The 27,723-nt window shown below is 44.7% G+C and overlaps 1 protein-coding gene across 9 annotated transcripts in view; it reads right to left on the bottom strand.

Moving 5' to 3' along the window:
- Nucleotides 1–12,117: 12,117 nt before the first annotated feature.
- The window catches only part of ZBED4 (zinc finger BED-type containing 4), a 28,492-nt gene continuing 12,886 nt past the window's right edge, over nucleotides 12,118–27,723 (bottom strand). For all 9 annotated transcript variants that reach the window (XM_082348993.1, XM_082348992.1, XM_082348994.1 and 6 more), the window contains one exon: nucleotides 12,118–17,267. In XM_082348993.1, coding sequence (XP_082205119.1) covers nucleotides 13,403–16,927 — 3,525 coding nt within the window. In that variant the 5' untranslated portion in view covers nucleotides 16,928–17,267 and the 3' untranslated portion in view covers nucleotides 12,118–13,402. The remainder of the gene's footprint in view (nucleotides 17,268–27,723) is intronic.

The following is a 27,723-nucleotide window of genomic DNA, read 5'->3' as shown; positions in this document are numbered from 1 at the left end:
TGCTGCTTCTGCGCCTGTCTCATCGTCTGCCTCTGGCTCAGGAGCCCTCATCTATCTCCATCAGGTCGTCGTCTGTGGGTTCCTCTGGTGTGCTGCCTAGTAGCCCTGGATTTTTTTTTTTTTTCAGACCGCGCTGCGTGGCTTGTGGAATCTTAGCTCCCCAACCAGGCATCGAACCCAGGCCCCTTGTAGTGGAAGCTCGGAGTCCTAACCACTGGACCACCAGGGAAGTCCCAGTCCTTGAGTTTCTTGAAGACCCATATCTCAGAACTGTTCACCACCCCCCCCCACTTTATTTGCCAAACCCACAGTCTCTTTCATGATTTCCTTGATTTATTTTTATTTATTTATTTATTTTTGGCTGTGTTGGGTCTTTGTTGCTGTGCGCGGGGTTTCTCTAGTTGCGGTGCGTGGGCTTCTCATTGCAGCGGCTTCTCGTTGCAGAGCACGGGCTCTAGGCGTGTGGGCTTCAGTAGTTGTGGCACGTGGGCTCAGTAGTTGTGGCTTGCGGGCTCTAGAGCACAGGCTCAGTAGTTGTGGCGCACGGGCTTAGGTGCTCCGCGGCATGTGGGATCTTCCCGGACCAGGGCTCGAACCCATGTCCCCTGCATTGGCAGGCGGATTCTTAACCACTGTGCCACCAGGGAAGTCCCCCATGATTTCCTTGACTGAGTCTCTCGTAAATCCTGTGAAGTCATGCACAGCATCTGGACAGTTTTCTCCAGCAGGAATGTATTGTTTTGGACTTGACGGCTCTCACGGCTTTTTTTTTTTTTTTTAATAACAACGATGGCATCCTTAATGGTATGATCCTCCCAGACTCTCAGACTTTTCACGATGTTCTCCGTATCAGGGTTCTCTTCCATAGCGTTGATGATCCTTTCCATATAGTGTCGTGTGTAATGAACCTTAAAGGTCCTGTGGCCCCCTGGCCTAGAGACTGAATAGAGACATTGTGTCTGGGGGCAGGCAGGCCACTTCAGCACCTCAGCACCTTCGGTGTTGAACTCTTGGGGTTCTTGGCAGGCAGGCGCATTGCCCAGTATCAAAAGAACTGTAAAAGGCAGTCCGTTCCTGACAAGGTGCTTCCTGAATTCAGGGACAAGGCATCGATGGAACCAATCCAGAAAAAGTGTTCTGGTTGCCCAGGCCCTTTTGATGTCCAGTCAAAAGACTGGCAGCTGCTGTTCATCTTCTCCCTGCAAGGCTGGGGGTCAGCAGCTTTACAGATGAGGGCAGTCCTGGCCAGAAACCCGACTGCATTTGTACAGGATAATAGAGACGGCCCGTTCCTTCCTGCCTGAAATGCTGCTGCTCGCTTCTCCTTACTGAGGAATGTCCTTTGTGGCATTTTCCCCCAGAACAGGGCAGTTTCATCTGTATTAAAAACTTGTTCAGGCAGATGTCCTTTCTCCCCAGTGATTTTCTTAACAGCGTCTGAGAACTTGTCTGCGCTGCCTCTCCCGTTATCCTGACATTTTAAAAGCCAAACCTCTTTCTAAAATCATCAAACTATCCTTTGCTGGCATTCAATTCTCCAGCTTTACAACCTTCCCCTCCCTTTCGCTTTAAGTTGTCGTGTGATGACTTTGCTTTTTCTCGAATCATTATTAGAGTCTATATAGGTGCACCTTTCTTACGGCAATCCTGCGCCCGCATAAAAGCTGCTTTTTCAAATAAAAATAAAAAGGTATTTCACAAGAAGTGCAAGGTTTTCTGCCTGCTGGTGTAGCTGCAGTGCCAGCTTCATGGATTTCCTTTTCTTTTTTACATTCATCTTGAAGTGGCGGCAGCCGCAGCTGCAGACCTCACTCCGCGAGGCACAACAAGCCATTCAGCTTTTTCTCTTCACGTCTTGCCTTTTCTCTGCGTCTTGGGAGCACTTGCAGCACTGCCAGGGCACTTCGTGGGTCCTGTGGTGGTGGTCAAGGTTCATGGTGTTGCACTAAATACAATGAAAAAATCCGCAAGAACCACAAGAGATTGCGGTTTACTGGAGAGACCACCTGCTCTGGAGGGGGTGAGCGCACACGGCGTTGTACGCGGATGCGGGGAACACGCGCTCCAGAAGCAGCAGCAGGGGTGGCTGCAGCATTATTACTGTAGGTGCTACAGTTAATTCATGCAGTGAGGACTTCATACGGCATCTTTACGTTTGCTTCCTTTCTCTGCACTTCAGATGGAGCCGTGTGTTGTGTGCCTCAGGTTTTTTTTTTTTTAAATAAATTTATTTATTTTTGGCTGCATTGGGTCTTCATTGCTGCACACGGGCTTTCTCTAGTTGCAGCGAGCAGGGGCTACTCTTCGTTGCAGTGCGTGGGCTTCTCATTGCAGTGGCTTGTCTTGTTGCAGAGCACAGGCTCTAGGCGCACGGGCTTCAGTAGTTGTGGCACAAGGGCTCAGTAGTTGTGGTGCATGGGCTTAGTTGCTCTGCGGCATATGGGATCTTCCTCGACCAGGGATCGAACCCGTGTCCCCTGCATTGGCAGGCGGATTCTTAATCACTGCACCACCAGGGAAGTCCTGTGCCTCAGGTTTGATACATTTTAGCTTTATATCATAAATTCATGTATGTTTTATGGTAGTAAATGATAAAATAGACTAACATGTACATATGTTTTATGCATTCATGACACACCTAACTTTTTAATTTTTTCAATATTTGTAGGCTACATGGTTCATCTGTGAGTTTTTTGAAGCTGTCGAAAGTCTCCAAAAACTTTTCCAGTATATTGAAAAAAATCCACGTATGAGTGGACCATGCAGTTCGAACCTGTGTTGTTCAAGGGTCAACTGTGATCGCTCAAGATGATAAATAGTTTTGGGATCCCTTTGCCATACAAACAAGACGTCTGGATTCATGCACTTTGCTCCCTTGCCCACGACTGTCAATACTGCATTTATAAATTCCTTGGATTACCCACCTCAGTGTGTTACGTTTTTCTTTTGATTCACTTTTCATTTGCTTTAAGTCCTAGGATCCGATTCCCCCTCCTGTTTAATTGGTAGAACGTGACCACGCACTCTTCTAGACGTCCGAACTCTTCCTGAAGGCATGCTCAGGGAAGCTGCTCCCTCCCTCCTATAACTCCTCCCTGTTTTTTGTAGCGAATGTCATTGTTTTCTGGTTTATCCTTCATGTGTTTCTTTTTGTAAAGACCAGCAAATACACATATTCTTTATTCCCCTTCGTTCTTCCCCAAAGGCAGTGGCATTCCATACGCTCTTTGTTTTTTTCACATCTGGAGATCTAGAAATCACTCCATCTATTCACAGGAATTTCTCTCATCTTTTGGAACCACAGTACTTCATTATATGGATGTGCACTAATGTATTCAGTCAATCTCCTGCATGTGGGCATTTAGGTGGTTGCCCATATTTTGCAACTTCAAATAATGCTACAAAGAATAACCTTATGCATTTGTATTTTCAAATTGTTTGAGGTATATCTTTAGGGCAAATTCCTGGAAGTGGGAATGCTAGGCCAAGGGTAAATGCGTGTTAGTTTTGCTAGGTATTGCCCAATTCCCCTCCACAAGGGTGGTACCATTTCCCATTTCCACAGGGCCCACAGAATATGTTAACCTTTTTCAATCTGCCAGTCTGATGGGTAAGCAGTAGCATCTCAGTATGGTTTTAATCTTCATTTCCTATGAGTGGAGCTGAATGTCTTCATAGGTTTAAGGGCCATCTGTCTTTGTAAATTGTTTGTAGCTTTTGTCCATTTTCCATTGTATTTTTGGTCATCTCCCCCTCACTTTATAAAAATTCAATTAATAGGGGTACTTGCCCTTTATATCCAATATATATTGCAAATAATTTCTCCCCGTTTGTCATTTGTCTTTTGAATCTGCTTCTGAAGTCCTTTTCCCATGCAGAATTTTTGTCAATTGTATGTTTTCATGTTTATCAGTCTTTTCTTTACCTGCTCCTAGTTGGGAAGCTTCCCCACACTCAGGAGCTCAGCTCTGCCTCCTTTCAGTACTTGTATATTTTCATTTTTGCATGTAGACCTGCTGATCCAGTTGGAGTTTACTTTAAAAAAAGAAAAAAGAATATTTATTTATTTGTTTATTTGGCTGCGTCCGGTCTTAGTTATGGCACACGGGATCTTTAGTTGCGGCATGCGGGATCTTTAGCTGTGGCATGCAGGATCTTTAGTTGTGGCATGTGAACTCTTAGTTGCGGCATGTGGGATCTAGCTCCCTGACCAGGGATTGAACCTGGGCCCCCTGCATTGGGAGCCTGGAGTCTTAGCCACTGGACCACCAGGGAAGTCCCTGGAGTTTACTTTTGCGTGCAGTGTAAGGGGTAGGCCTAATTGTGTCTTTTTCCAAACGTACCTTATTAAAGGTACATCTTGGCCTCTGAGATTTGAAGTCACAAACTGAACTTCCACATTTTAAGTTTTGGCAATTATGAATAAAGCTGCTGTAAACATGTGTGCAGGTTTTTGTGTGAATGTAAGTTTCCAACTCCTTTGGGTAAATACTGAGGAGCATGATTGCTGGATCGTATGGTAAGAGTATGCCTAGTTTTGTAAGAATCCACCAAAGTGTCGTCCCAAGTGGCTGCACCGTGTTGCATTCTCAGCAGCAACGGTGAGAGTTCCTGTTGCTCCACATCCTTGTCAGCATTTGGTGTTGTCAGTATTCCGGATTTTGGCCATTCTCATAGGTGTGTAGTGGAGTCTTGCTTTAATTTGCATTTTGCTGATGACGTATGATGAGGAGCATCTTTTCATATTATTACTTGGCATCTATATGTCTTCTTTGGTGAAGAGTCTTCTTTGGTGAAGCAGTCTCCCTGCTTTTTTAAGCCCTTTGTTTAGTCAGGTTGCTTGTTTTCTTATTGTTGAGTTTTAAGAGTTCTTCGTATATTTTGAATGATAGTCCTTTATCAGATGTGTCTTTTGCAAATGTTTTCTCCCAGTCTGTGGCTTGTCTTCTCATCCTCTTGACATTGTCAACAGAAGTTTCTAATTTTAACGAAGTCTAGCTATTGATTCTTTCATGGATCGTGCCTTTGATGTTGTATCTAAAAAGTCATCACCACACCCAAGGTCATCTAAGTTTTCTCCTATGTTATCTTCAAGGAGTTTTATAGTTTCTTTAAGGGATATGGGCCTGCGGTTTTCTTTTCTTGTAATGTTTTTGTCTGGTTTTGATATTAGGGTAATACTGGCCTCATAGAAAGAGTTAGGAAGTATTCCCTTTGCTTCTATCCTCTGAAAGAGGTTGTGGAGAATTCGTATAATTTCTCCTTAAATGTTTGATAGAATTCACCAGTGAACTCATCTGGCCCTGGTGCTTTCTGTTTTTAATTAATTATTAATTAATTATTAATTCTTGATTCAGTTTCTTTAATTGATATAGACCTATTCAGATAGTCTACTTCTTGTGTGACTTTTGGCTGTGTCTTTCAGGAAATTGGCCCATTTTATCAAGGTTATCAAATTTGTGTTCACAGAGTTGTTCACAGTATTCTTTTATTATATTTTTAATGTCCATGGGATGTCATGATGACTCCTTTCATTTCTGTTATTAGTAATTAGCATAATTTCTTTTTTTCTTAGTCTGACTATAAGCTTATCAATTTTATTAATCTTTTCAAAGAACCAGCTTTTGGTTTCATTGATAGTCTCTATTCATTTCCTGTTTTCAAATTAATTGATTTCCACTCCGATTCTTATTATTTCTTTTCTTCTGCTTATGTTGGACTTCTTCTAGTTCCTTAAGGTGGAAACTTAGATTACTGATTTTACATCTTTCTTCTTTTGTAATATATGCATTGAACGCTGTAATGTAATATACGCATTAAATTCTCCTCTAAGCATGGCTTTCACTGCCTCCCACAAGTTTTGGTAAGTTGTGTTTTTCGTTTAGTTATAATTATTTTAAAATTTCTCTTGAAATCTCTTCTTTGACCCATGTGTTATTTAGAAGTGTGATGTTTTTAATCTCCATGTATTTTCCAGTTATCTTTCTGTTACTGATTTCTAGTTTAATTCCATTGTGGTCTGAGAGCTGACATTGTATGAATTTTATTCTTTTAGATCTGTTAAGGTATGCTTTATGGCAAGAATGTGATGTATCTTGGTGAATGTTCCGTATAAGCTGGAGATTATGTGTATTCTATTGCTGTTGGACAAAGTAGTCTGTAGATGTCCAATTGACTGATGGTGTTGTTGAGTTCAACTATGTCCTTACTGATTTTCTGTCTGTTGGATCTGACCATTTCTGAGAGAGGGTTGTTGAAGTCTCCAATTATGATAGTGATTCATCTATTTCTCTTTGTAACTCTATTAGTTTTTGCCTCATATAGTTTGACACACTGTTAAGGCACATACACATTAAGGATCATTATGTCTTCTTGGAGAACTGACCCCTTTATAATTATATAATACCCTTATTTATCTCTGATAACTTTCCTTGTTTGGAAGTCTGCTGTCTGAAATATGGCTACTCCTGCTTTCTTTTGACTAGTGTTGTCATGGTATACTTTCCTCCATCCGTTTACTTTTAATCTCTATGGGTCTTTATATTTGAAGTGGATTTCTTGTAGACAACATATAGCTGGGTCATGCTTTTTTAGTCTACTCTGACAATCTTTTAATTGAGCATTTTATATGATTCCATTTTCTCTTCTTTTTAGCATATGGGTTATACTTCTTCTGTACTTTTTTTTCTTAGTGGTTGCCCTAGAGTTTGCAATGTATTATATATTTACAGCTAATCCAAGTCAATTTTCAAATTATTGGGTTGGCCAAAAATATGTACGGAAAAACCTGAATGAACTTTTTGGCCAGGCCAATACTATGCCACTTCCTGTGTAATGTGCAGACTTACATTTCCTCCCTCTGATCACTTGTATCACTGTTGGCAGTCATTTCACTTATATAGAAGCTACACACACACACACACACACACACACACACACACACACATATATATATACATATATATATAATATACACTCATATATATTCATACATGTATAAGCATACAGAATTGAATACATTGTTGGTATTATTATTTTGAACAAACTGTTAATTCCTAGATCAATTAAGAATTTTAAAATTAATGTATTGCTTCTTTGAGCTCTTCCTTATTTTATGTAGATCCAAGTTTCTGACCTGTATCATTTTCCTTCTCTCTAAAGAACTTCCTTTAACATTTCCTGCCAGGCAGTCTACTGGCCACAAATTCCCTCGACTTTTGTTTTTCTGAGAAGGTCTTTATTTCTCTTTCATTTTTAAGAATAATTTCAAAGGGTATAGAATTCTAAGTTGGTGGGGTTTTTCTCTCAACACTTTAAATATTTCAGTCCACCTTCTTCTTGCTTGCACGATTTCTGAGAAGTCAGTTGTAATTCTTATCTTTGTTATTTTGTAGGTAAGGTATTCCCCCCCTCAACCCTGCCGGTTTCTTTGAGGTTTTTGATTTGTCTTTGATCTTCTTTAGTTTAAAAATGATATGTAAAGGTGTAGATTTTTTGTTTTATTTATTTATTGGCATTTATCCTGCTTGATGTTCTCTGAGCTTCCTGTTTTGGCGTCTGACATTTCAGGTGGGGAACTTGTCAGTCATTATTTTAAATCTTCTGTTTCTTCCTCTTTCGTTCCAATATTCCTATCATACGAGTTCAACCTTATGTAATTGTCCCATAGATCTTGGACATTGTTTTTTCCAGTCTTTGTCCTCCCTGCTTTTTGCCTTTCGAGGATTCTATTTAGACATCCTCTAGCTCAGAGGTTCTTTCCTCAGCCATGTGCAGTCTACTAATAAGCCCATCAAAGGCTTCATTTCTGTAACAGTGTTTTTTTTATCTCAAGCTTTTCTTTTCAGCTCTTTCCTGGGAGTTCCAACCCTCTGCTTGCATTGCCCATCTGTTCTTACATGTCATCTACTTTATCCATGAGAGCCCTTAGCATATTAATCATAGTTGCTTAAACTCCCAGTCTGATAATTCCAACATCTCTGCCATATCTGGTCCTGAACCTTGCTCTATCTCTTCAAATTGTGTTTTTTTTTGCCTTTTAATTGTGTAATTTGCCTTGTAATTTTTTCCTGATAGCCAGACATGATGTACTGGGTGAAGGGAACTGCTATAAGTAGGCCTTAATAACGTGGAGGTGAGGTGTGGGAGAGGGGACGCCTTCTATGGCCCTGTGATCGGGCCTCAGTTCTTTTACTGAGCCTGTGCCCCTGGACTGTGACCTTCACGAGTGTTTCTCAGTCCTTTCTCTCCCCTTGGTCGGGGCAGGCTGCCCACAGGAGGCTGGAGCTGGGCACCTCCCTTCCCCTGGGCAGTCGGGCTCTGATGACAGCCCAGCAGGTCCGGCTCTGGTTAACGAGTCTGCCTGAGAGCGGCCTTGTTACGGAGACCAGGGTGCTCTGTCACGTTAGGAAACGGCTCCTTCCCTCCCCCTGCAGAAAGCTTGAGGGGACGTGGCTCTGATATTTACTTGGGAAGCCGCTCATGCTCCAGGGGTAACTCGCACAGTATGGTGTGGGCTCCCTTATGACTGGGTCCCCCGGAGTTTTTGACTCTCACAGTTGCTGATGACTTTGAGCCTCCAGAAATCCATCAACTGCAGTTTAAGTTTTTCTGCCCCAGAACTGGTTTCCCAGGCCAGGTTGCACTCCTGACTCTCTACTCTGGTAAACCATGATTCACTGTATTTGCCTGTCTCCCCAGTCTTGGGGGCAACAGTTTGACTTGTGTCCGCCAGGAAGAGTTTTTGATTTTTCAGATTGTTCTGCTTTTGACTTGTTAGGCTGGAGTTGCAATTTCCAAGCTCCTTACATGCGGAACTCAAAACTGGAAGTATATATATATGTGTGTGTGTGTGAATGTATATATATATATTTTTTTTCTTTTTTAATGTATTAGTCTCTTAAACATGGGGAAAAAAAAACCAAAAGTGGAGTTACAACGCATCTTCACAATAATACTAGGTTTTGTAGCTGCGTATATATTTACCTCTCTGAACACTTTATTTCTTCACATGGCTTTGAGTCACTGTCTGATGTCCCTTCATCTCCCCTGCAGGGCTCCCTTGAGCATTTCTTGCAGGGCAGGTCTAGTGGTCACTAACTCCCTCAGGTTTTGTGTATCTGGGATTGTCTTAATTTCTCCCTCGTTTTTTTTTTTGGCTGCGTCACGTGGAATACAGGATCTTAGTTCCCAGACCAGGGGTCAAACCCATGCCCCCTGCAGTGGAAGTGTGGAGTCTTAACCACTGGACTGCCAGGGAAATCCCTCTCCCTCATTTTTGAAGGATAGTTTAGCCAGATATAAAATTCCTGATCTACAATTTTTTTTCATTTAGCACTTTGAATATATCAGCCCATTGTCTTCTGGGCTCCAAGGTTTCTGGTGAGAAATCTGCTAATATCTTATTGATGATCCTTGTGTGTGGTGAGTCACTTCTCTTGATGGTTTCAAGATTCTCTGCCTTCAACAGTTTGATTATATAACGTGTCTCAGTGTGGGTCTCTTTTGAGTTCATCTTACTTGAAGTTCATGAGCTTCTTGGATGTTTATATTTGTGTCTTTCATCAAATTTGGGAAGTTATCGGCCATTATATCTTCACATATTATGCCCCCACCCATAACTTCTTCCTCTGGGACTCCCACAGTATGTATGTTGGCTTGCTTAGTGGTGCCCACATATCCCTTAGCTCTGTTCACTTTTCTTCAATCTTTTTTCTGTTTCTCAAACTTGATGATTTCCATTGCACTATATTCATAGTTGCTGATTCTTTATTCATTCTGCTTAAATCTGCCTTTGAATCTTCCTAGTGAAATTTCCATCTCAGTTGTACTTTTCAGCTCCAAATTTCATTTTGGTTTTTTAGGTTTTCTATGCCTTTATTGATATTTCCACTTTTTTCATACATTATTTTCTTGACTTTCTCCATGTCCTATTTAGTTCTTTGAGCATCTTTAAGACTGCTGTTTTAAAGTCTCTGTCCAGTATATCCACCATCAGGTCTTTTTTCAGGGAGAGACTGTTGAATTATTTTTTTTCCTTTGGGTAAAAGGTATTTTGACCATACTTTCCTGTTTCTTTGTATGCCTTGTGATTTTTTTGTTGTGCATTGGACGTTTTCATCTAACAATTTGGTGACTCTGGAAATCAGATTCTTCCTCTTCCCTAGGCTTTGTGCTCTCCCTAGGTTTTGTTTTTGATTGTCTTTGTGCCAAGGGTCAGCCTGAGGTGTAAAGTTAATGTCTTCTTAAGTGTTTTCTGAGCTGTTCCCTGGGTACAAGTAGTCACATTCTAATTCTCCCCATATGTGCAGTTATTTTTATATGTCCTTAGTCTTTAATGTCTGGCTCCTGAAAGGGGAAAAGCAAAAAATACAGGGGATTAAAAAAGGGCTCTGGGGACTTCCCTGGTGGTGCAGTGGTTGGGAATCCACCTGCCAATGCAGGGGACACGGGTTCGATCCCTGGTCCGGGAAGATCCCACATGCCACAGAACAATTAAACCCGTGCACCGCAACTACTGAGCCTGTGCTCTAGAGCCTGTGAGCCACAACTACTGAGCCCATGTGCCATAACTACTGAATCCTGTGTGCCTAGAGCCCGTGCTCCACAAAAAGAGAAGCCACCGCGATAAGAAGCCCACGCACCGCAACGAAGGGTAGCCCCCACTTGCTGCAACTAGAGAAAGCCTGTGCGCAACAATGAAGACCCAACGCAGCCAAAAGTAAATAAATAAAAAAATAATTTTTAAAAAAAAGGGCTCTGGCCCTTTAAATCCCCTGGAAGACACTAGAGGCAGAGGGTCTTGCAACAATGCGGGGGTGGGGGGGGGTGGGGGGGCGGGGGAGGTACAACAACAATGGCGCCTGCCTCTTTCTCTGCACCTGTGAGATCAGAAGCAGTGATGAGCTATCAGAGCACAGATCCCCAATATCTGGAGGACAGGGTCCTTTCTTTCCCTGCTCTGGCTCCTGCAAGCTGTGTGCAAGCTGCTCCAGGACCCACGCACAGCTGCCTGCCAGGTGGCTGGGGCTGGGGGGTGGGGCACTGCTACCCTGCAAGTCTCCCCTGGGGCTTACAAGCCGTCTGTATTCTCCAGAGTTCCCGACAGTTAGGGCAGACCGATTCCGGCAGGGGACGGGGACTTGCGGTGCTCCTACTCTGCCATCTTCCCGGACCCTTTCTCATTCTGACACTAATGGATTTTCTTAATTGAACTATAACTGACATACGATGTAGGTATACCACAGTGATTCGATATTTTTATACATTATAAAAATGATCACAATACGTCTAGTTACCATCTGTCACCACACAAAGCTTTTACAATATTACTGATTATATGCCCTATGCTGTACGTTACAACCTGGTGACTCGTTTTGTCAGTGGAAGTTTGTGCCTCTTCCTCTCCCTCACCTGTTTCACTCATCCCTCATCCTCTCCCTTCTGGAAACTACAAGTTTATTCTCTGTATCTATGAGTGTGTCCCTGTTTCATTTTGTTTTTAGATTCCACATTTGCGTGAAATCATGTGGTATTTGTCTTTCTCTGTCCGACTTATTTCACTTAGCGTAACACTCTCCAGATCTATCCATTTTGTTGCAAATGGCAAGATTTTTTTTTATGGCTAAGTAATATTCCATTGTATATATATACACCGTATCTTCTCTATCCATTCATCTGTTGATGGACACTTTGGTTGCTTCCATATCTTGCTATCATAAATAATGTTGCTATGAACATGGGGGTACATGTATCTTTTCAAATTAGTGTTTTTGCCTTCTTCGGAAAAATATCCAGGAGTGGGATTGCTGGGTCATATGGTAGCATATGATTTTTTGAGGAGCCTCCATACGATTTTCCACAGTGGCTGCTCTTCCCCTCCAGCACCACAGGCCGCACAGCACGCGCTCTCAACACAAGACCTGGAAAGTTCTCATACGTTACTGCCACTATCAGAAATGCTGTTGCAAGAATTACTCCTCCACTTCCCCTGGGTCCCACCTGGGGCTAAGGTGAAAATCCAAAGGCTGCATGAATGTGGTTTCTGTGTATGTTGGCCCCCAAGAGTAGCACTGTTTTATTATCCTAAGAATAAAAAGCCAGTGTCCTCCAGCAGTAGAAAATTGCAAATAAAAAGTTTAATTTCAGAAACTGAGTTCACCATTTATAAATACACTAAAACATAGTCAATGCAAATTCAGATTAATAATAGGTACAGTATTTTAACAAAACGACAACTTTTCTAAAAGGTCACAGGCAAATCAGTGACTTGTTTCACCCAGAATATTTACCTGGTTTGAAATAAGAAAATGAACCCTTTTCTAGACACTGAGGCAAAAACTTTGAAGACGTTATTATTGTTAAAAAAACCTGATGACTGATACTCCATTTTGATGTCATTGGGATTCTAAAACACCCCATTGATGGCTGCATCTTCCCTATTATCAAAAAGAAAATCTAAACACCTAAGGCTATTCTTACAACTGTATTATAGCAATCTTCTTCCCTGTAAATAAGCCACCTCTTCTAAAAAGGACTGTACACATAATTTGATCAAATTGGGGGGTCAGTGCACAAATTTCAAGATAGCTTCATGGTGTAGAGCCACTGAGCCAGAGGCTCGGAGATTCCACCAACAGGATGCTGTAAACGTGTCACGCTGTGCACCAGCTACGCAGCAGGCACCACCGGCGCTCACTGTGAACGGCGGGGATGTGTCCGAGCTAACAGCCCACGTGGCGCTGAGGGCCAACCCCTGAAGCGGTAGTGCTCTCTCCCCTGAACCCCACACGACCGACATTCCGTGATACATGTGAGTGCAGGCTTGTCTTCGAACGCCACGTCTCTGTTGTGTAAACAGTCACCTCCCAGAATACTCGCCGTCCCCTGAACGTACTTTAGAGCCCGCAGCCAGGAACTGCTCAGTCAGGATGGCTTGAACTCCACCTCCTATATACAGATTTTATCTGACAGCCACAAAAGCTATTTTGTTGCAATTAAAGCAATTTTAAACTAAAATACAGTACCTGATTTGTGGTTTTTACATAATCGAATAAAAAGCCTACAGAATAAAACTGCTTATATCTCCTCTGCCATTCTAGTAAAACAAACTCCTAACCCCCAACTTTTAAAAAATTTTACAGTTACGAATGAAAACCTAATCACTGTATTTCGTAATTGACAAGACAGGCTGTTTCTACTGGACTTCTTGAAAAACACACCGTGGTACCTGGCCTGAAGGACTGGGTAAGGCACATGTGGACATGACGGCGAGGGCCGGGCCGGGAACCTCCCGTGGCTGCGGACCTGAGCGCCCGGCCTGCTGCCCCGCGGGGCCCCGACCGCGGCGAGCCGCCAGCCGGGGACAGATGCTGTTTCTCGTCTGGCGGCTCCACCGTGAGCTTCAATACTGGAAGCATATTAAGGGAAGATTCACTTTCAGGAAAATAAGTTTCTCGAAATGTTCCATCATGAGCCTGGACTGGCCAAAGCTGCCGTTCTCAGTGGGTGTGCTGAACAGCCTCTCGGAGGGCACGATGCTCGGGGGGCAGCCCAGAAACCGCACGGCCAAGGCGGAGAGGCCCGGCCAGGCCGCCCTCTTCAGGTTCCAGTAGGCGAGCGGGTCGCAGCCGTGCTCCAGCACCTCCTCCTCCAGGTAGGCGAGCACCATGTCCTCCGGGACCTTCGTCCTCCCTCGGGGCTCGGTCTTCATCTTGGCCATGAGTGACCACAGGCTCTCCTCCCCGGCACAGTCTCTCGGTGGGGAGCCCGGGGCGCATCCGTTGGGGACGGGCGTAGGCTCTGAGGTAGAATTCAGCGTTTCTAGTTCCCTGATCAAGTCCTGCTTGTACTGCGCGGCCTCCTCCTCGGAGAAGAGGGAGGCTTTGTAGCGCGGGTCCAGCAGGGTGGCCAGCACGTACCTGGGGTCGTGGAGGGTGGCGGACAGGCGGCTCACCATGGCCTCCCTGAGGGACTTGAGCATGGTGTCGATGCCCATGGTCTCCTCGAACAGCATCTCCACCCTCCTGTTGAGGATGTGGATCATGGGGATGACCTGGCTGAGCGTGGACACGTGGGCGCTCATCTCCCGCCGGGCGGCGTCGAAGGGCTTCAGGGCGTGGCACACGGACTGCATCACCTCCCACTGGTCGCAGCTGATGAGCTCCCGGAAGTTACACTCGACAGACAGCTCGTTCACCGCCCTCTTCTGCTCGATAAGCCGCTCCAGCATGTGAAACGACGTGTTCCACTTGGACGGGACGTCCTGGAGGAGGTGGTGGGGCGGCAGCTCGTACTCCTTCTGCAGCTCCGCCAGCTTTGCTTTCGCCCTGGGCGACCGGTGGACCCGTTCGCATATTTTCCGCGCGGTGCTGAGCAGGTTCTGGACCATCCTCTGGCTCTTGATGGCCTCACTGACGATGAGGTTGACCGTGTGACTGAAGCACTGCACGCTCGAGCGTGCCCCCTCGTTCAGCGCCTTCCCTATGCCGGGGTTGTCGGTGACCGTGATCCCCACCTGCAGGCCGGTCGACGTCACCCAGGCCTCCCACCAGCACTCCAGCTGCTTCTGGACGCTGCTGCCGCTGTAGTCGCAGTCTACCTGCGACACGTCCAGCAGTGCCGAGCAGTGGTGGTCCTCGCAGTGCGGCCGGGCCGACGACTCAAAGGTGACCCAGTGGGCGGTGAGGGTCAGGTACTCCCGGGTCTGGCTGCTCATCCATATTCCCGACGTGAAGTGGACCACACCGCTCTCGGCTTCCTGGAGATGTGACATGATGATGTGTTTCACATTGTCGTACATACCTGGGATGGCCGTCCTGGAGAAGTAGGACGGAGGGGGCAGAGAGTACTGAGGTTTCAAGTATCCGAGCAGCCTGTTGAAGCCAACGTTGTCCACAAACGAGTACGGCTGGAGGTCAAGTGCGATCATTTCAGCAATGAGACTTGTTATTTTTTTGGCAACTGGATGCGAATCATAAAACTTCTCGTTGACGTCATCGCAGGAGGAGGCGCCTGCCGACTCTGAGCTCGGGGGCCCACGGGCACCAGGAGGGGAGGGCGGCACCGTCCTGGGGGCGTCGGGCTTCAGCACGCCGCCGTGGAACCTCTGCAGGTGCCTCAGGAGACAGCTGGTGCCCAGGTTTGTCGGCTTCTTGCCCCTGCTGATCGTCCGGCCACAGTGCAAGCACACGACCTTCGTGGGATCCGCGGAGCAGATAGAAAAATGATTCCACAACTTCGAGGTCTTTTTGCTGTTGACGGGAAACGTAACTTGATTGTTTTTTGTGACCATGGTCGGCAGGTCAGTTAATCTGGAGGAGGAAGTTTCTGCAGAAGCCAAGGTGGCGTACGGCGAATTCGCCAAGCTGGCCCCCAGAAAGCCCTTCTGGTTCCCAACGACCTCCGGGTGGCGCCTGTAGAGATGCCGCATCAAACAGCTCGTGCCCACGTCACCCTTCTTCCCCCGGCTGATGACGCAGCCACAGTGCCTGCACACAGCCTTGAGGCTGTCCGTGGGGGCCAGCGAGAAGTGGTGCCAGACTTCTGACTTCAGCCTCCTCATGACCTTCTTGTTCTGCTGGAACACTGCGCCGGACTCCAGTGGGCGAGGGCTGGGCGCGTCGCCCGGCTGCTTCTCGGGAGACGATGCCCACGAGGCCTCGCCCACGTCAGAGGAGGAGGACAGTGCCCACGCGTCTTCCACCGGCGCGTCTCCAGGGTTCCAGTGCGCTGGCGGGTCCTCCGCCAGCTGCTCGGGGGAGGAGGGCGCGGAGGCGGCGTCCTGGACCGGCTTCCCCGGAGACGAGGACGCAGGGCTGGGCTCTCCGTCGGGCAGCGGCGGGGTGGGCAGCAGGGTTGGGGGTGCGGAGTAGGGGGGCGGCACGCCAGCGCCCCCGCCGTTTTCCCGCAGCACGATGGAGCGGTGCGCCCGCCACATGTGCCTGATGAGGCAGCTGGTGCCCAGGTCCTTCCCGTTCTTCCCCCGGCTGAACTCGTTCATGCAGTGGACGCACACGGCCTTGGAGCTGTCCAGGGGCGACAGGTAGAAGTGCTTCCAGACGGCGGACCTCCTCCTGGACCCGGATGCGCTCCTGGGCAGGGGGAGGTTTTTCTCAGCCCCGTTCTCTGCAGGCTCGTCGCAGTGGAGGCTGGGGGGCTGGGGAGGCGGCCCCGCCAGGGCTTCATCCCTGCTGTGCCCCTCAGAGACTGACACGTCCGAGGGGGCCTCTTCGCAAGAAACCACAGAGCCAGGTTCCTCCGTTACCTGATGGGGAGACGGGCTCTTGGAGGGCGTTCTGGCAGCGAGTCTGCCAGGTGACAGGACGGTGCCCGGGTCTCCGGCGTCAGCGGGTGGTGGCGGGAGCCGCGGCAGAGGGGCAGGGCGGGGGGCCGGGGCTGGCGCGCTGCCATTCTCCTCCACGAGGACGGTGGGGTGCGCCCGCCTCACGTGCCGCATCAGACAGCTGGTGCTCAGGTCCTTCTCGTTCTTGCCCCTGCTGAACTCCTTCATACAGTATGTACAGATGGCCTTCGTGCTATCCCGGGGTGAGATGAAAAAATGCTTCCAAGCCGGGGACTTCTTCCTGGAGCTGATGCCGCGGCCGGAGAGCAGGCTCTGCGTCACGGCCTCCATGGCCACGCTGTACAGGGTGCTGCTGTACTGTGACAACAGGGCCCCGTAGTCGTCCTCGGGGTCAGGAGAGACGCGCCCCCCGGGGGGCCGGCAGCCGTGGCTCGCCTCTCTGCCCTCCGCCTGCTCGTTGCCACTGTCAGCCCCTTTCCTGTCCTCCTGCTCATTTTTAAAGTCCATTCTTTCCAAACTGTGATTAGGGATTGGATCATCATCTTCCTCTTCTATTTTAAAATTTATTTTATCAGAAACAAAATCACCATCACCTTTGGGACGAGTCTCCTGGTGATTCTCCATGACTGACCATAACTATTCTGGCTGCTTCATGATGCTGACCTCCGAGGTTGGTAGAAAACTGATCCAAATGCTCATTTGTGCCCCCAAATGTACATTATCTTCAGTTCTTTCAAAAGAATCCTATCTTTCGGGATGTTTATGAATATGGCTAATCATAAATCTTACTGAGGAGTAGACTAGGGAACTCGTGAGCATGTCATTAGGGTGTGGACCGCTGCTTTCCAGGAGTTCTACTCTTAAACACTTCACGGTGTAGACACGCATTCACGTGGCGGGGACCTGCTTGTCTCAGACACAGGATCGCCGTCATCTTGATGGCACAGTGATCCTTCTGCATTATCTACAGAAGATGAAATCAAGTCAGACACTGGACTCAGTCATATTTCAAATCTACACTGTCATGGATATATGAGCCTCAATGTATGCACAGAAAGGAATTCCATAATGGGAAATTAAAACAGAAAAGTTTGTTCCTTGACTTTTTTACAAACCAGTTACACAATGAAGATACCCTCTAAATAGACATATCCCCAAAAAAGACAAACAGATGGCCAAAAGGCACATGAAAAGATGCTCAACGTCACCAATTGTTAGAGAAATGCAAATAAAAACTACAATGAGGTACCACCTCCCACCTGTCAGAATGGTTACCATCAGAAAGTCTACAAATGCTGGAGAGGGTGTGGAGAAAAGGGAACCCTCCTACACTGTGGGTGGGAATGTAAATTGGTGCAGCCACTATGGAGAACAGTATGGAAGTTCCTTAAAAAGCTAAAAATAGAGTTACCATATGATCCAGCAATCCCACTCCTGGGCATATATCCAAAGAAAACCATAGGTGAAGATACATGCATCCCAATGTTCATAACTGCACTATTTACAGTAGCCAAGACATGGAAACAATCTAAATGTCCATTGACAGACAAATGGATAAAGAAGATGTGGTACATATACACAATGGAATATTACTCAGCCATAAAAAAGAATAAAATAATGCCATTGTAGCAACATGGATGGATCTAGAGATTATACTAAGTGAAGTAAGTCAGAAAGAAAAAGACAAATAACATATGATATCACTTATACGTGGAATCTAAAAAAATGATACAAATGAACTTATTTACAAAACAGAAATAGACTCTCAGACATAGAAAAAAAACTTATGGTTACCAAAGGGGAAAGGTAGGGGGGAGGGATAAATCAGGAATTTGGGAGTAACATATACACATTACTATATATCCAAAAAAGTGAGAAAAAGATGGTAAAGAGAAAATACCGAGACTTGGTAAGGTCCATCATTGTAATTTTAGCCCTTCTAATTAACAGGTATGTAAAGGTATCTTATTACGGCCTTAACTGGCAATTTCCTAAATGACTGATGATGTTGAGCATTTTATGTGCATATTTGCCATTTGTTTCTCTCCGTTGGTGAAGCATCTGTTCACATGTTTTGCCCATGTTTTCAGAGATTGTGTATTTTCTTAGAGTTCTTTACATGCCTGGAGAGAAGCCCTTTATCAGGTATATGATTCCAGTCTGTAGCTTGTCTTTTCATTCTGTTAACAGTGTTTTCGGAAAAGAAATGCCCTTAATTTTAGTGAAGTCCAATTTACCAATCTGTTCTTTCATGGATTGTACTTTTGGGGTTGTATCTAAGAAAGATTTTCTCTTGTGTTTTCTGGAAGTTTTATATTTTATACTTAGATCTTTGAAAGATTCAAATTCATTTTTTTGCATATGAATATCTAACTGTTCAAACATCATTTGTTGAAAAGACCATCCTTCTCAACAAAAGGATGCCTTTGTAACTTTGCTGAAAATTAGTTGCATGTGAGTGCCTATGCCCATACGATTTGTCCACAAATGTTGGCAGCAAACTGTTTATGTATATAAACATGATATAAGTGTGTGTGTATATTGAGGAAATTGTACCCTTTAAATAAGTGCAGTTTATTGTATGTCAATTACACCTAATGTGAAAAAGTATGAAATATATATGTACACTGGTCTGTGCCCCCAGTTCCTGACACAGAGCTCCTAAAACCCTTGGGAGTTCCTGAGTGACAGGAACATCTCTTGTTCTAACGCGGTGACTCCTGGATGGGGGCCTGTGACCATAAAGAGCCGCGGCCAGAAACTTGGAACTCTCAGCCACACCCCCACCCCCCAGGATGGGCTGGAGATTGAGTTAATACTGATCACGCCCACGTGATGAAACCGCTGTAGAATCCCAATGGTCCGGGGGTTAGGGGAACTGCTGGGCTAGTGAACAAAACCACGTGTCGGGCGGGTGACGCACCCCAACTCCAGGAGGACAGAAGCCCCTGCACTCAGGACCCTCCCAGACCTCACCCTGTGCATCTTCATGTGGCTGTTCGTCTGTGTCCCTTATCGTATCTTTTTCCTACAATAAACCAATAAATGTCAGTAAGGGTTCCCTGAGTTCTGTAAGCCGCCCTAGCGCTTTATTGTGGGAACCCAGACTTAAGCCGGTTGGTCAGAAATACAGGGGACAACTGGGGTCGGTGTCTGAATGGGAGCAGTCTTGTGGGACTGGGCCCTGAGGCGGGGATCTGACGATGACTTCAGGCGGTGGTGTCAGAAGTGAACTGGGGGACAGCCAGCTGGTGCTGGAGAACGGTCAGTGTGGGACACAAGAGCACATATCGGTGGCCAGACGTGAAGCATTCTGGGAGCAGAGCATCAGAGGCAAGAAGACACAGGACACAGCCTACACAACCAATAAAGTTGTATTTTAAGAAAGGCAGAGATTGTCAGGTTGGGTAAAAAAGTAAGACTAACTATATGCTGCCTACAAAAAACACGTTAAAACATCAAGACACAAATAGGTTCAAAGCAAAAGGACAGAAAAGGTGCAGCACACTAACACCAGCCAGGAGCAAGCGGGCGTGCCTAAGCTAGCACGCGATGAAGATGTGAGAACGACACAGCAGGATGACAGGGACATCACATAAAAGGACAAAGGGGTCAGTTCATCAGACATGCACACATCTACCAACAGATTTTCCAAATGCATGAAGCAAACCTGACAGACCTAAAGGGAGACTTGACCAACCAAAATTAGATGGGATTTCACACCCCCATTCAGTAGTTAACTGAACAAGTAGACAGAACAGCAGTAAAGATAACATAAGACTTTAAATCACTATCATCAACTTGACCTAAATGGCATTTATGGAACAGTTCAAACAACAACGGAATATCACTTAAAGGTGGACACAAAACATTCATCAAGATAGACTGTTCTCCGGACAGTAAAGCAAATCTCAATAAATTTAAAAGAACTGAAATCAAACAAAGAATGGTCTCTGACAATAAGGGAACTGAATGAGAAATCAACATCAGAATGATATCTGGAAAAATCCTAAATATCTTCAAATAAATAACACTTCTATATTAAGCCGAGGGTTAAAGAAAAAAAAAATCACAAGGAAAAGTGAAGCAAATTTAATCCCAAAGCAAACAAAGGGAAGGAAACAATAAAAGATTTGAAATCACTGAAATTGGGGGTGTGGGAGAAGAGGCAGGGCAGAAAAAAAAAAAAATCAATGAAACCTAACACCGGTTCTTTGGACAGATCAACAAAATTGGCAAACTTCTACAGACTGATTAAAGAAAAAAATGGTAAAGACATAAAATTACCAATAGCAGGAATGAAAGAGGGGATTTTCACCAAAGATCTTACAGATGCAAAAAGATAGTAAGGAAATAGATGAGTGACTTTATGATGGTAAATTCAGCAGCTTAGATGAAACGGGTAAATCCTGGAAAGCCACACATTACAAAAACTCACCAAAGAGATAACCTGAACAGCCCTCTATCTATTTTAAGAGCTGAACTTGTAGTTAAAAACCTTCCCTTAAAGAAACTTCCAAGCCAAGATGGCTTCACTGGTGAATTTCAACAAACATTAAAGAAAAAGAAACTGGTGAAACACAAACTCTTCCAGAAAATAGAAGAAACACTTCCCAACTCTTTTTTTTTATGAGGTAGTATTACCCTGACTCCAAAACCAGCAAAGACATAAGAAAAGAATCAGATTCATATCCCTATGATCATAGAAAAACCTTAAGAAAATGTAGCAAGTTCTTAAAAATTTAACATATCAAATTCAGCACTACATTAAAGATAATACACCGTGAGTAAGAGGGGTTCATCACAAGCATGTCTGGTTTAACATTAAAAGATCAACCAATAGAATTCACCACATTGATGGAAAAAAAGGAGGAAAACCATAGAGTCATGTCATTAGATGCAGAAAAACATTTAACATCATTTCTATTCCTATTCACGACAGAAACTCTCAGCAAGGCGGGAAGAGAGGAAAACTTCCTCAACCTTACAAGGACTTTTAGAAACACTCTACAGTTACCATCACACTGGGCAGGGAAAGCTCAGGAACAAGGCAAGGACCCCCCACCCCCGCCTCACACTTGTACCCAGTGTCGCACTGGGGGTCCAGGCAAGAGGCAGGTCAGGAAGGAAAGGTCACACTGCTTTAGTCACATAAGACACAGTCATCTATGTAATAAAGGTTCTAAGGCCTCTATGAAGAAGTACTGGATCTCAGTACATTTAGGAAGGTCACAGGCTCAAGGTCACTCTGCCTTGCTGCTCCTTCCCTTACGACCTCGGTGCCCGGATGTCTTCTCAGTCCTGGACAGCCTTGTCCCCATTCCTCTCTCTGGGTCTGGGAGAAACCCGCTCTTCTCCCTTCAAGGCAAACATTACATTCCCAGGTGACTTTGACTCTCTCTGGAGATGTTCCTGGGGCAAGAGCGTGGGGTGACGAGAATGGGAGAGCCAACAGTGACTGTTCACCGTGGGTTCAACCTGTGTTGTCTCATTTAAACCACATGAAAATCTTTCGAGGAAGATTCAGTTTGGTATTTCTCCTTTTACACACGAGGACACTGAGGCTTTCTCAGTGTTTCTCACACTGAGGGTGAGAAACGCGTCCAGGGCACACGGGTGGAAACAGGCCGCTGCTCGCATCCAGAGGTGAGCACTGGAAGCCCTGGGGGGCCAGAGCGGTGGACGGGAGACAAGAGAGCAGGAAGAAGAAGAGACGTGGCTGTGAGGGCAGCGACGCGGATGGACCCGGAGACGGTCACACTAAGTGAGTGAGACAGATACCACGTGACATCACTTATATGTGGAATCTAAAATATGACACAAGTGAACTTATCTACAAAACAGACTCAGACTTGTGGTTGCCAAGGAGGAGGGCGGGTGGGGGAGGGAAGGATTGGGAGTTTGGGATTAGCAGGTGCAAACTAGTGTCTATAGGATGGATGAACAACAAGGTCCTACTGTATAGCACAGGGAACTATATTCAATATGCTGTGATAAACCACAACAGAAAAAAAACAAGAAAAAAAAAAAGCAGTTCGGATCAAAGACTTCAGACCACAGACTTGAGAATCCCTACAAACCCCAAGCAAGATTTAAAGAAAAAGAAAAAAAAAGTGTTAAAAAACAAGAGATAAAGCAGACAGATAAAAATTACAAGGGATGGAGGAACATATTTAAATACCACCAGTGGGATGAAATCAGCAAAATCCAGACTATGGGAAATTCTATAGGACAAACAACCCAGTTTCTTTAACACACAAATTATACTTGAATCCTGATCTGAATTAGCAAACTGTATAAGAACATTTTTTAGACTATGTGGGAAACTTGGATACTGAATTAACATTCGCTATTAAGTAATTCTTAGTTTATTAAAGCATAAAGATATTGTAGATAAAACGTTTCAAAGAATCCCATCTTTTCAAGATACTTACTGAAAAATATCCAGATGAAATATGATTTCTGGTATCTGCTTTAACATAACTAGGTGGGGTGAGGGATACAGATAAAACAAGAGCAGCCTTGAGTTGGTAATTGTTAAAGCCAGGCGATGAGTGCACAGGTCATTACACTAGTATATATTACAACACTTCCATAGGAATTATTTTAAGAAAAGATATAACTAGACAGACTGCTGACTTTTCAAGAGAAGCAATGTAAACCAGGAGACAAAGGAATGGTATCTTCATAGTTTTGAAAAAAATAAAAGCCAAACCAGAATTTAATACTCAGCAAAAATATTCCTGCAGGAATTAATACGAAATAAAAACACTGTCAGACAAATCAAACACAGAATATGTCACCAGGTGACCTGTACTGAAGGAAATGCAAAAGTGTTCTTCAGGCAGAAATAATCCCACATGGAAATTCAGTGATGGACAGAAAACGACAAGAGTTAACAAAAACAATAATGGTGTGGGTAAAGAGTGAGGTGCTTGGTGTGCCCACTGTCACTGGGGTGCCTTTGTTTCTAGGCCCTTTCAATGGGATTAAGTAAAAACCATTAATACACACATACGCCTACATGCACATGCACAGGTGGATAAAAACCACACGTTCACGCTGACGCCTCCAACTTCAATCCAACATCCCAGGATCATCCGAGCCTCCCTGTCTCCATTCTGTAACTTCTTTCTCCAATTGCGAGAAGTCTGGCTCCCACTAGCCTTAAAGGATTTGCTCATTTGCTCAGTCCTACAATATTCAGAAAGCAGTTTCAGAATGCTAGCCCATACCACCAAGGAAAAACAAGCTTTTGAACAGAAATGTTAGTTTATACATTTTTGCCTTTGGGCTTGAGGGTATATAAACAAGCACTGTGTCCGAGAGTTTCTTGGGTCAGTTTTTTCTCTTAAGTGTAGTTATTTTATTCACGTGAACTACAGTTAAGTTCATTGTTTCAGTTGGTAATACAGCACAGAACTAAAAGAGCAAAGCCACAGTCTCATGGACGAGACCGACAAGAAGACAAGCCTGACAAGGTATTTCCTTAACTCCAAAATATAAGCCACCAGGAGAAACCAAGAACATATACAAGGCCCATGTGGTATTAGATCTGTACAGGCAGAAAAAGAAAGCAGCCCTGGGCATGTGATTACTGATAATCCCAAAGTAGCCAACAGGTATTCACCGGAAGCCCCGAGGACCAAGCTGCTGAAACTGGGAGGAGCTTTCTGCACTCATCAGAGCGGATGTATGTCAGGGGTCCAGGGTAAGGTCCAAAGAGGCTGGAGAAAAACCACCCAGCCCATGCTTCCGCCAGGGCAAAGACCCATTTCAAAGAGGAACTGCTGGGAATAGACTATAAATTGAGCAGTTCAGGGACAAAAGAAACAGCAAAAGAAGGGTAGAGAAGGGAGGAGAAATCTCCTGACGCAAGCACTGCTCAGAGTGGTAGGTGAGGACCTCCATAACCCAGTGGCTGCAGGAAAGCAAACGCAGTGCTGGGCAGCTGTCAGTATCAAATTGTTCACAACTCTGGGGGTTAAGCAAAGGCCTGCAACAATCTGAGGAGCATTTATTTAAGAAAAACTGTGGGAGCTCGTAAGAACATTTCACTCCCATCCTTCCTTCCCCATAGGAACCACAGGACCACGGCAGCTGTGAAAAGCAGCGGCCTTGCAGCCACCAGAGGGGCAGACCGGGACTGCGGCCTCCTCAGAAAGTCCCACTGTGCAGCAATGCCACCACTTGACCTTTGTCACAGGTCCCTGGAAAAGACCTGCTCACAGGGCACGGTAGTTATTTGACCTGATTCAGAGCCTGCAGTGGGAAAAGCCCTCTCCCTGGGCTTCTGCTGAAAACAGTTGCACTTCTGTAACATCACAGTTGCCTAACCCTGCAACGCCAGTGGGGCAAACAAGAGCCTGGCCAAAGGCTGAGAAGGAAGATGGGGGGACGAGATGTCTGCAGGGAGCTATGAAAGGCTCTGACAGATTCCTGCAGCTGTAGAAGGACAAGCCCAGGAGAGACCTGAGGGGCCACCCCATCTCTCACATCTGGCTGACCTTGAAGCCCTGTGCAAGGAGAAGGTTAATGCTTGTCCCAACACACACACACACACACACATGCACAGGCACAGGCACACGCACAGCTCTTGGCAAAGATGGCGGGCGCATGTGTTGGCAGCATTTAAGGAAATCATTCAGCTCAGTGGATTTCAGGAAATCACTGACACCAAGCTAACCAGGCAGAGACTGAAGTGTCCAAACACTACAAGGAGTACAGACTTTTCAGAATTAGTCCAGGAAGGTCACTAAAGGAACAAACAGGCAAAAACAAAACAACCCCCCAGCAATAACAACAAATGATGTCTGGTTTTCCACAAAAACAAAAAAATTATAAGACGTGCAAAAAAAAAAAAGCAGGTAAGTATGGCCCATACATGGGGGAAAAATAAACCAAGAAACTGTTCCTGAGGGTGTCTAGAGGTTGGACTTACTAGACAAAGACTTTAAATCAGCTACTCTAATAAGTTGCAAGAACTAAAGGGAACCACATATAAAGAAACTACAGGAAAGCAGGACAATGTCTCACCAAGTAAGTATCAGTATAGAGAGAAAAATTATGAAAAAGAACCAATTATGAAATTAGAAATTATGGAGCTGAAATGCATAACTGTAATGAAAAATTCACTAGAGGGGCTTGGTAGCCAGAAGAAAGAATCAGCAAACTTGAAGGGAGGTCAACTAGATCAGCAAGACAGAAAATCAGTGAGGATAAAGACGACGTGAACAATGCTATTAACCAGCTTGAACTGGCAGATCTACACAGGGCTCCATCCAACAGCAGCACAATACTTCCCCTTCTCAACCGCACACAACACATTCCACAGTACAGACCAGAGGCTGGGCCATAAAACAAGTATGAATAAATTTAAAAGAACTGAAATGATACAAATATATCCTTCAACCAGAATGAAGTTAAATTGCAAGACAGTAACAGAGGAAAATTTGAAAAATCAATAAATATTTGGAAATAATAACACATTTCTAAATAATAGGTCAAAAAGAAACTACAAGGGAAATTAGAAAGTATTTTCATCTGAATGAAAATAAAAACACAACAAACCAAAATACATGAGATGCAGCTAAACTGGTGCTCAGAGAGAAATTTATAGCTTTAAATACCTATATTAGAAAAGAAAAAGGTCTCAAATCAATAATGTAAACATTCACCTCCAGATAAAAAGAAAACAAAAGCAAACTAGAAAAAGAACAGACCAAACCAAGGCAGAAGAAAGGAAATAATAAAGATTAGAGTGGATGCTAATGAAACAGAAAACAGAAAAGTGATATAGAACTTCAATGAAACTGAAAGTTGGTTCTTTGAAAACATTGACAAAATTGACAAATCCCTAGCTAGATTAACCAAGAAAAAAAGGAGACATAGATTGCAAAAACCTGGGAGCATTACCACTGCCCCCTCAGAAACTAAATGAGGGACTTCCCTGGCGGTCCAGTGGTTAAGACTTTGCCTTCCAATGCAGGGGGTGTGGGTTTGATCCCTGGTCAGGGAGATAAGATCCCACATGGCTTACGGCCAAAAAACCAAAACATAAAACAGAAGCAATATTGTAACAAATTCAATAAAGACTTTAAAAACGGTCCACATCAAAAAACCTTAAAAAAAAAAAAAAAAAGGAACTAAATGAAATATAAGAGAGGACTATGAACAACTGTCTACCAACAAATTCAACAACTCACATGAAATGGGAAAATTCCTAGAAAGTAACAAATTAACTAAAGTGACTCAAGAAGTAACAGAAAATCAGAATAGACATATAACAAGTAAAGACATTGAATTAGTAACTTAAAATTTTCCCATGAAGAAAAATGTAGGCCCAGATGGCCTCACTGGTGAATTTTATCAAACATTTACAGAAGAAATGATATCAATACTCCATAAACTCTTTGAAAGAGGAGGATAGAATACTTTCCAGTTTATTCTAAGAGATCAGTATCACCTGGGTACCAAAGCCAAAGACATAACAAGAAAACTACAGATATTCCTAGATACACAACGTAAAACATAAAAATGGAAGCCGCCACATTTTCAGTAGTAGATAAAGACTGCAGAACAGGAAGCACCATGAGTTAGGACAAGTTATCCTCAGCCATCTCTCCTCGAATGTTAAAAACTAGTATCAGGACTTCCCTGATGGTGCAGGGGTTAAGTATCCGCCTGCCAGTGCAGGGGACATGGGTTCAAGCCCTGGTCTGGGAAGATACCACATATCACGGAGCAACTAAGCCCCACGAGCCACAACTACTGAGCCCGCGAGCCACAACTACCGAGCCTGTGAGCCACAACTACTGAATCCCGTGCACCTAGAGCCCGTGCTCCGCAACAAGAGAAGCCACCGTGATGAGAAGTACGTGCACCACAATGAAGAGTAGCCCCTGCTTGCCGCAACAAAGACCCAACGCAGCCAAAAATAAAATATAAATAAATAAATAAATTTATTTAAAAAACAAAACAAAACTGGTATCAGATAAAAATGAGTGTGGCAGACAGAGTAATCGGTCCTCAAAGAAGTTCACGTCCTAATCCTCAGATCTGTGACTGTGTTAGGTTACATAGCAAAGTAGGATTATTAATAAGGATGGTTACATAGCAAAGTAGGATTATTAATAAGGATGCAGATGGAATTAAGGTTACTGATCCAGGATAATAAGAAGATTATCCTGGATTATCTGGGTGGACCCAGTGTTATCACAAGGATCTTTAAAAGTGGAAAGAAGAGGCAGAAGAGAGACAGAGGAAAATATGACTTCACAAGGTCAGAGAGATGCAGTGTTGCTGGCTTTGAAGACAGAGGGAGGGGGCCCACATCCAAGCACACAGGCGGCCTCTAGAAAGTGTAAAAGGCAAGGAAACATTCACTGCTAGAGCCTCCAGAAAGAAAGGCAGCCTGCCAA

The sequence above is a fragment of the Balaenoptera borealis genome, assembly GCF_965194805.1.
Source record: "Balaenoptera borealis genome assembly, chromosome: 13".
In the NCBI taxonomy this organism is placed as follows: domain Eukaryota; kingdom Metazoa; phylum Chordata; class Mammalia; order Artiodactyla; family Balaenopteridae; genus Balaenoptera; species Balaenoptera borealis.
The sequence above is the reverse complement of the archived record's forward strand: the minus strand, read 5'-3'. Positions and strand labels throughout refer to the sequence as shown.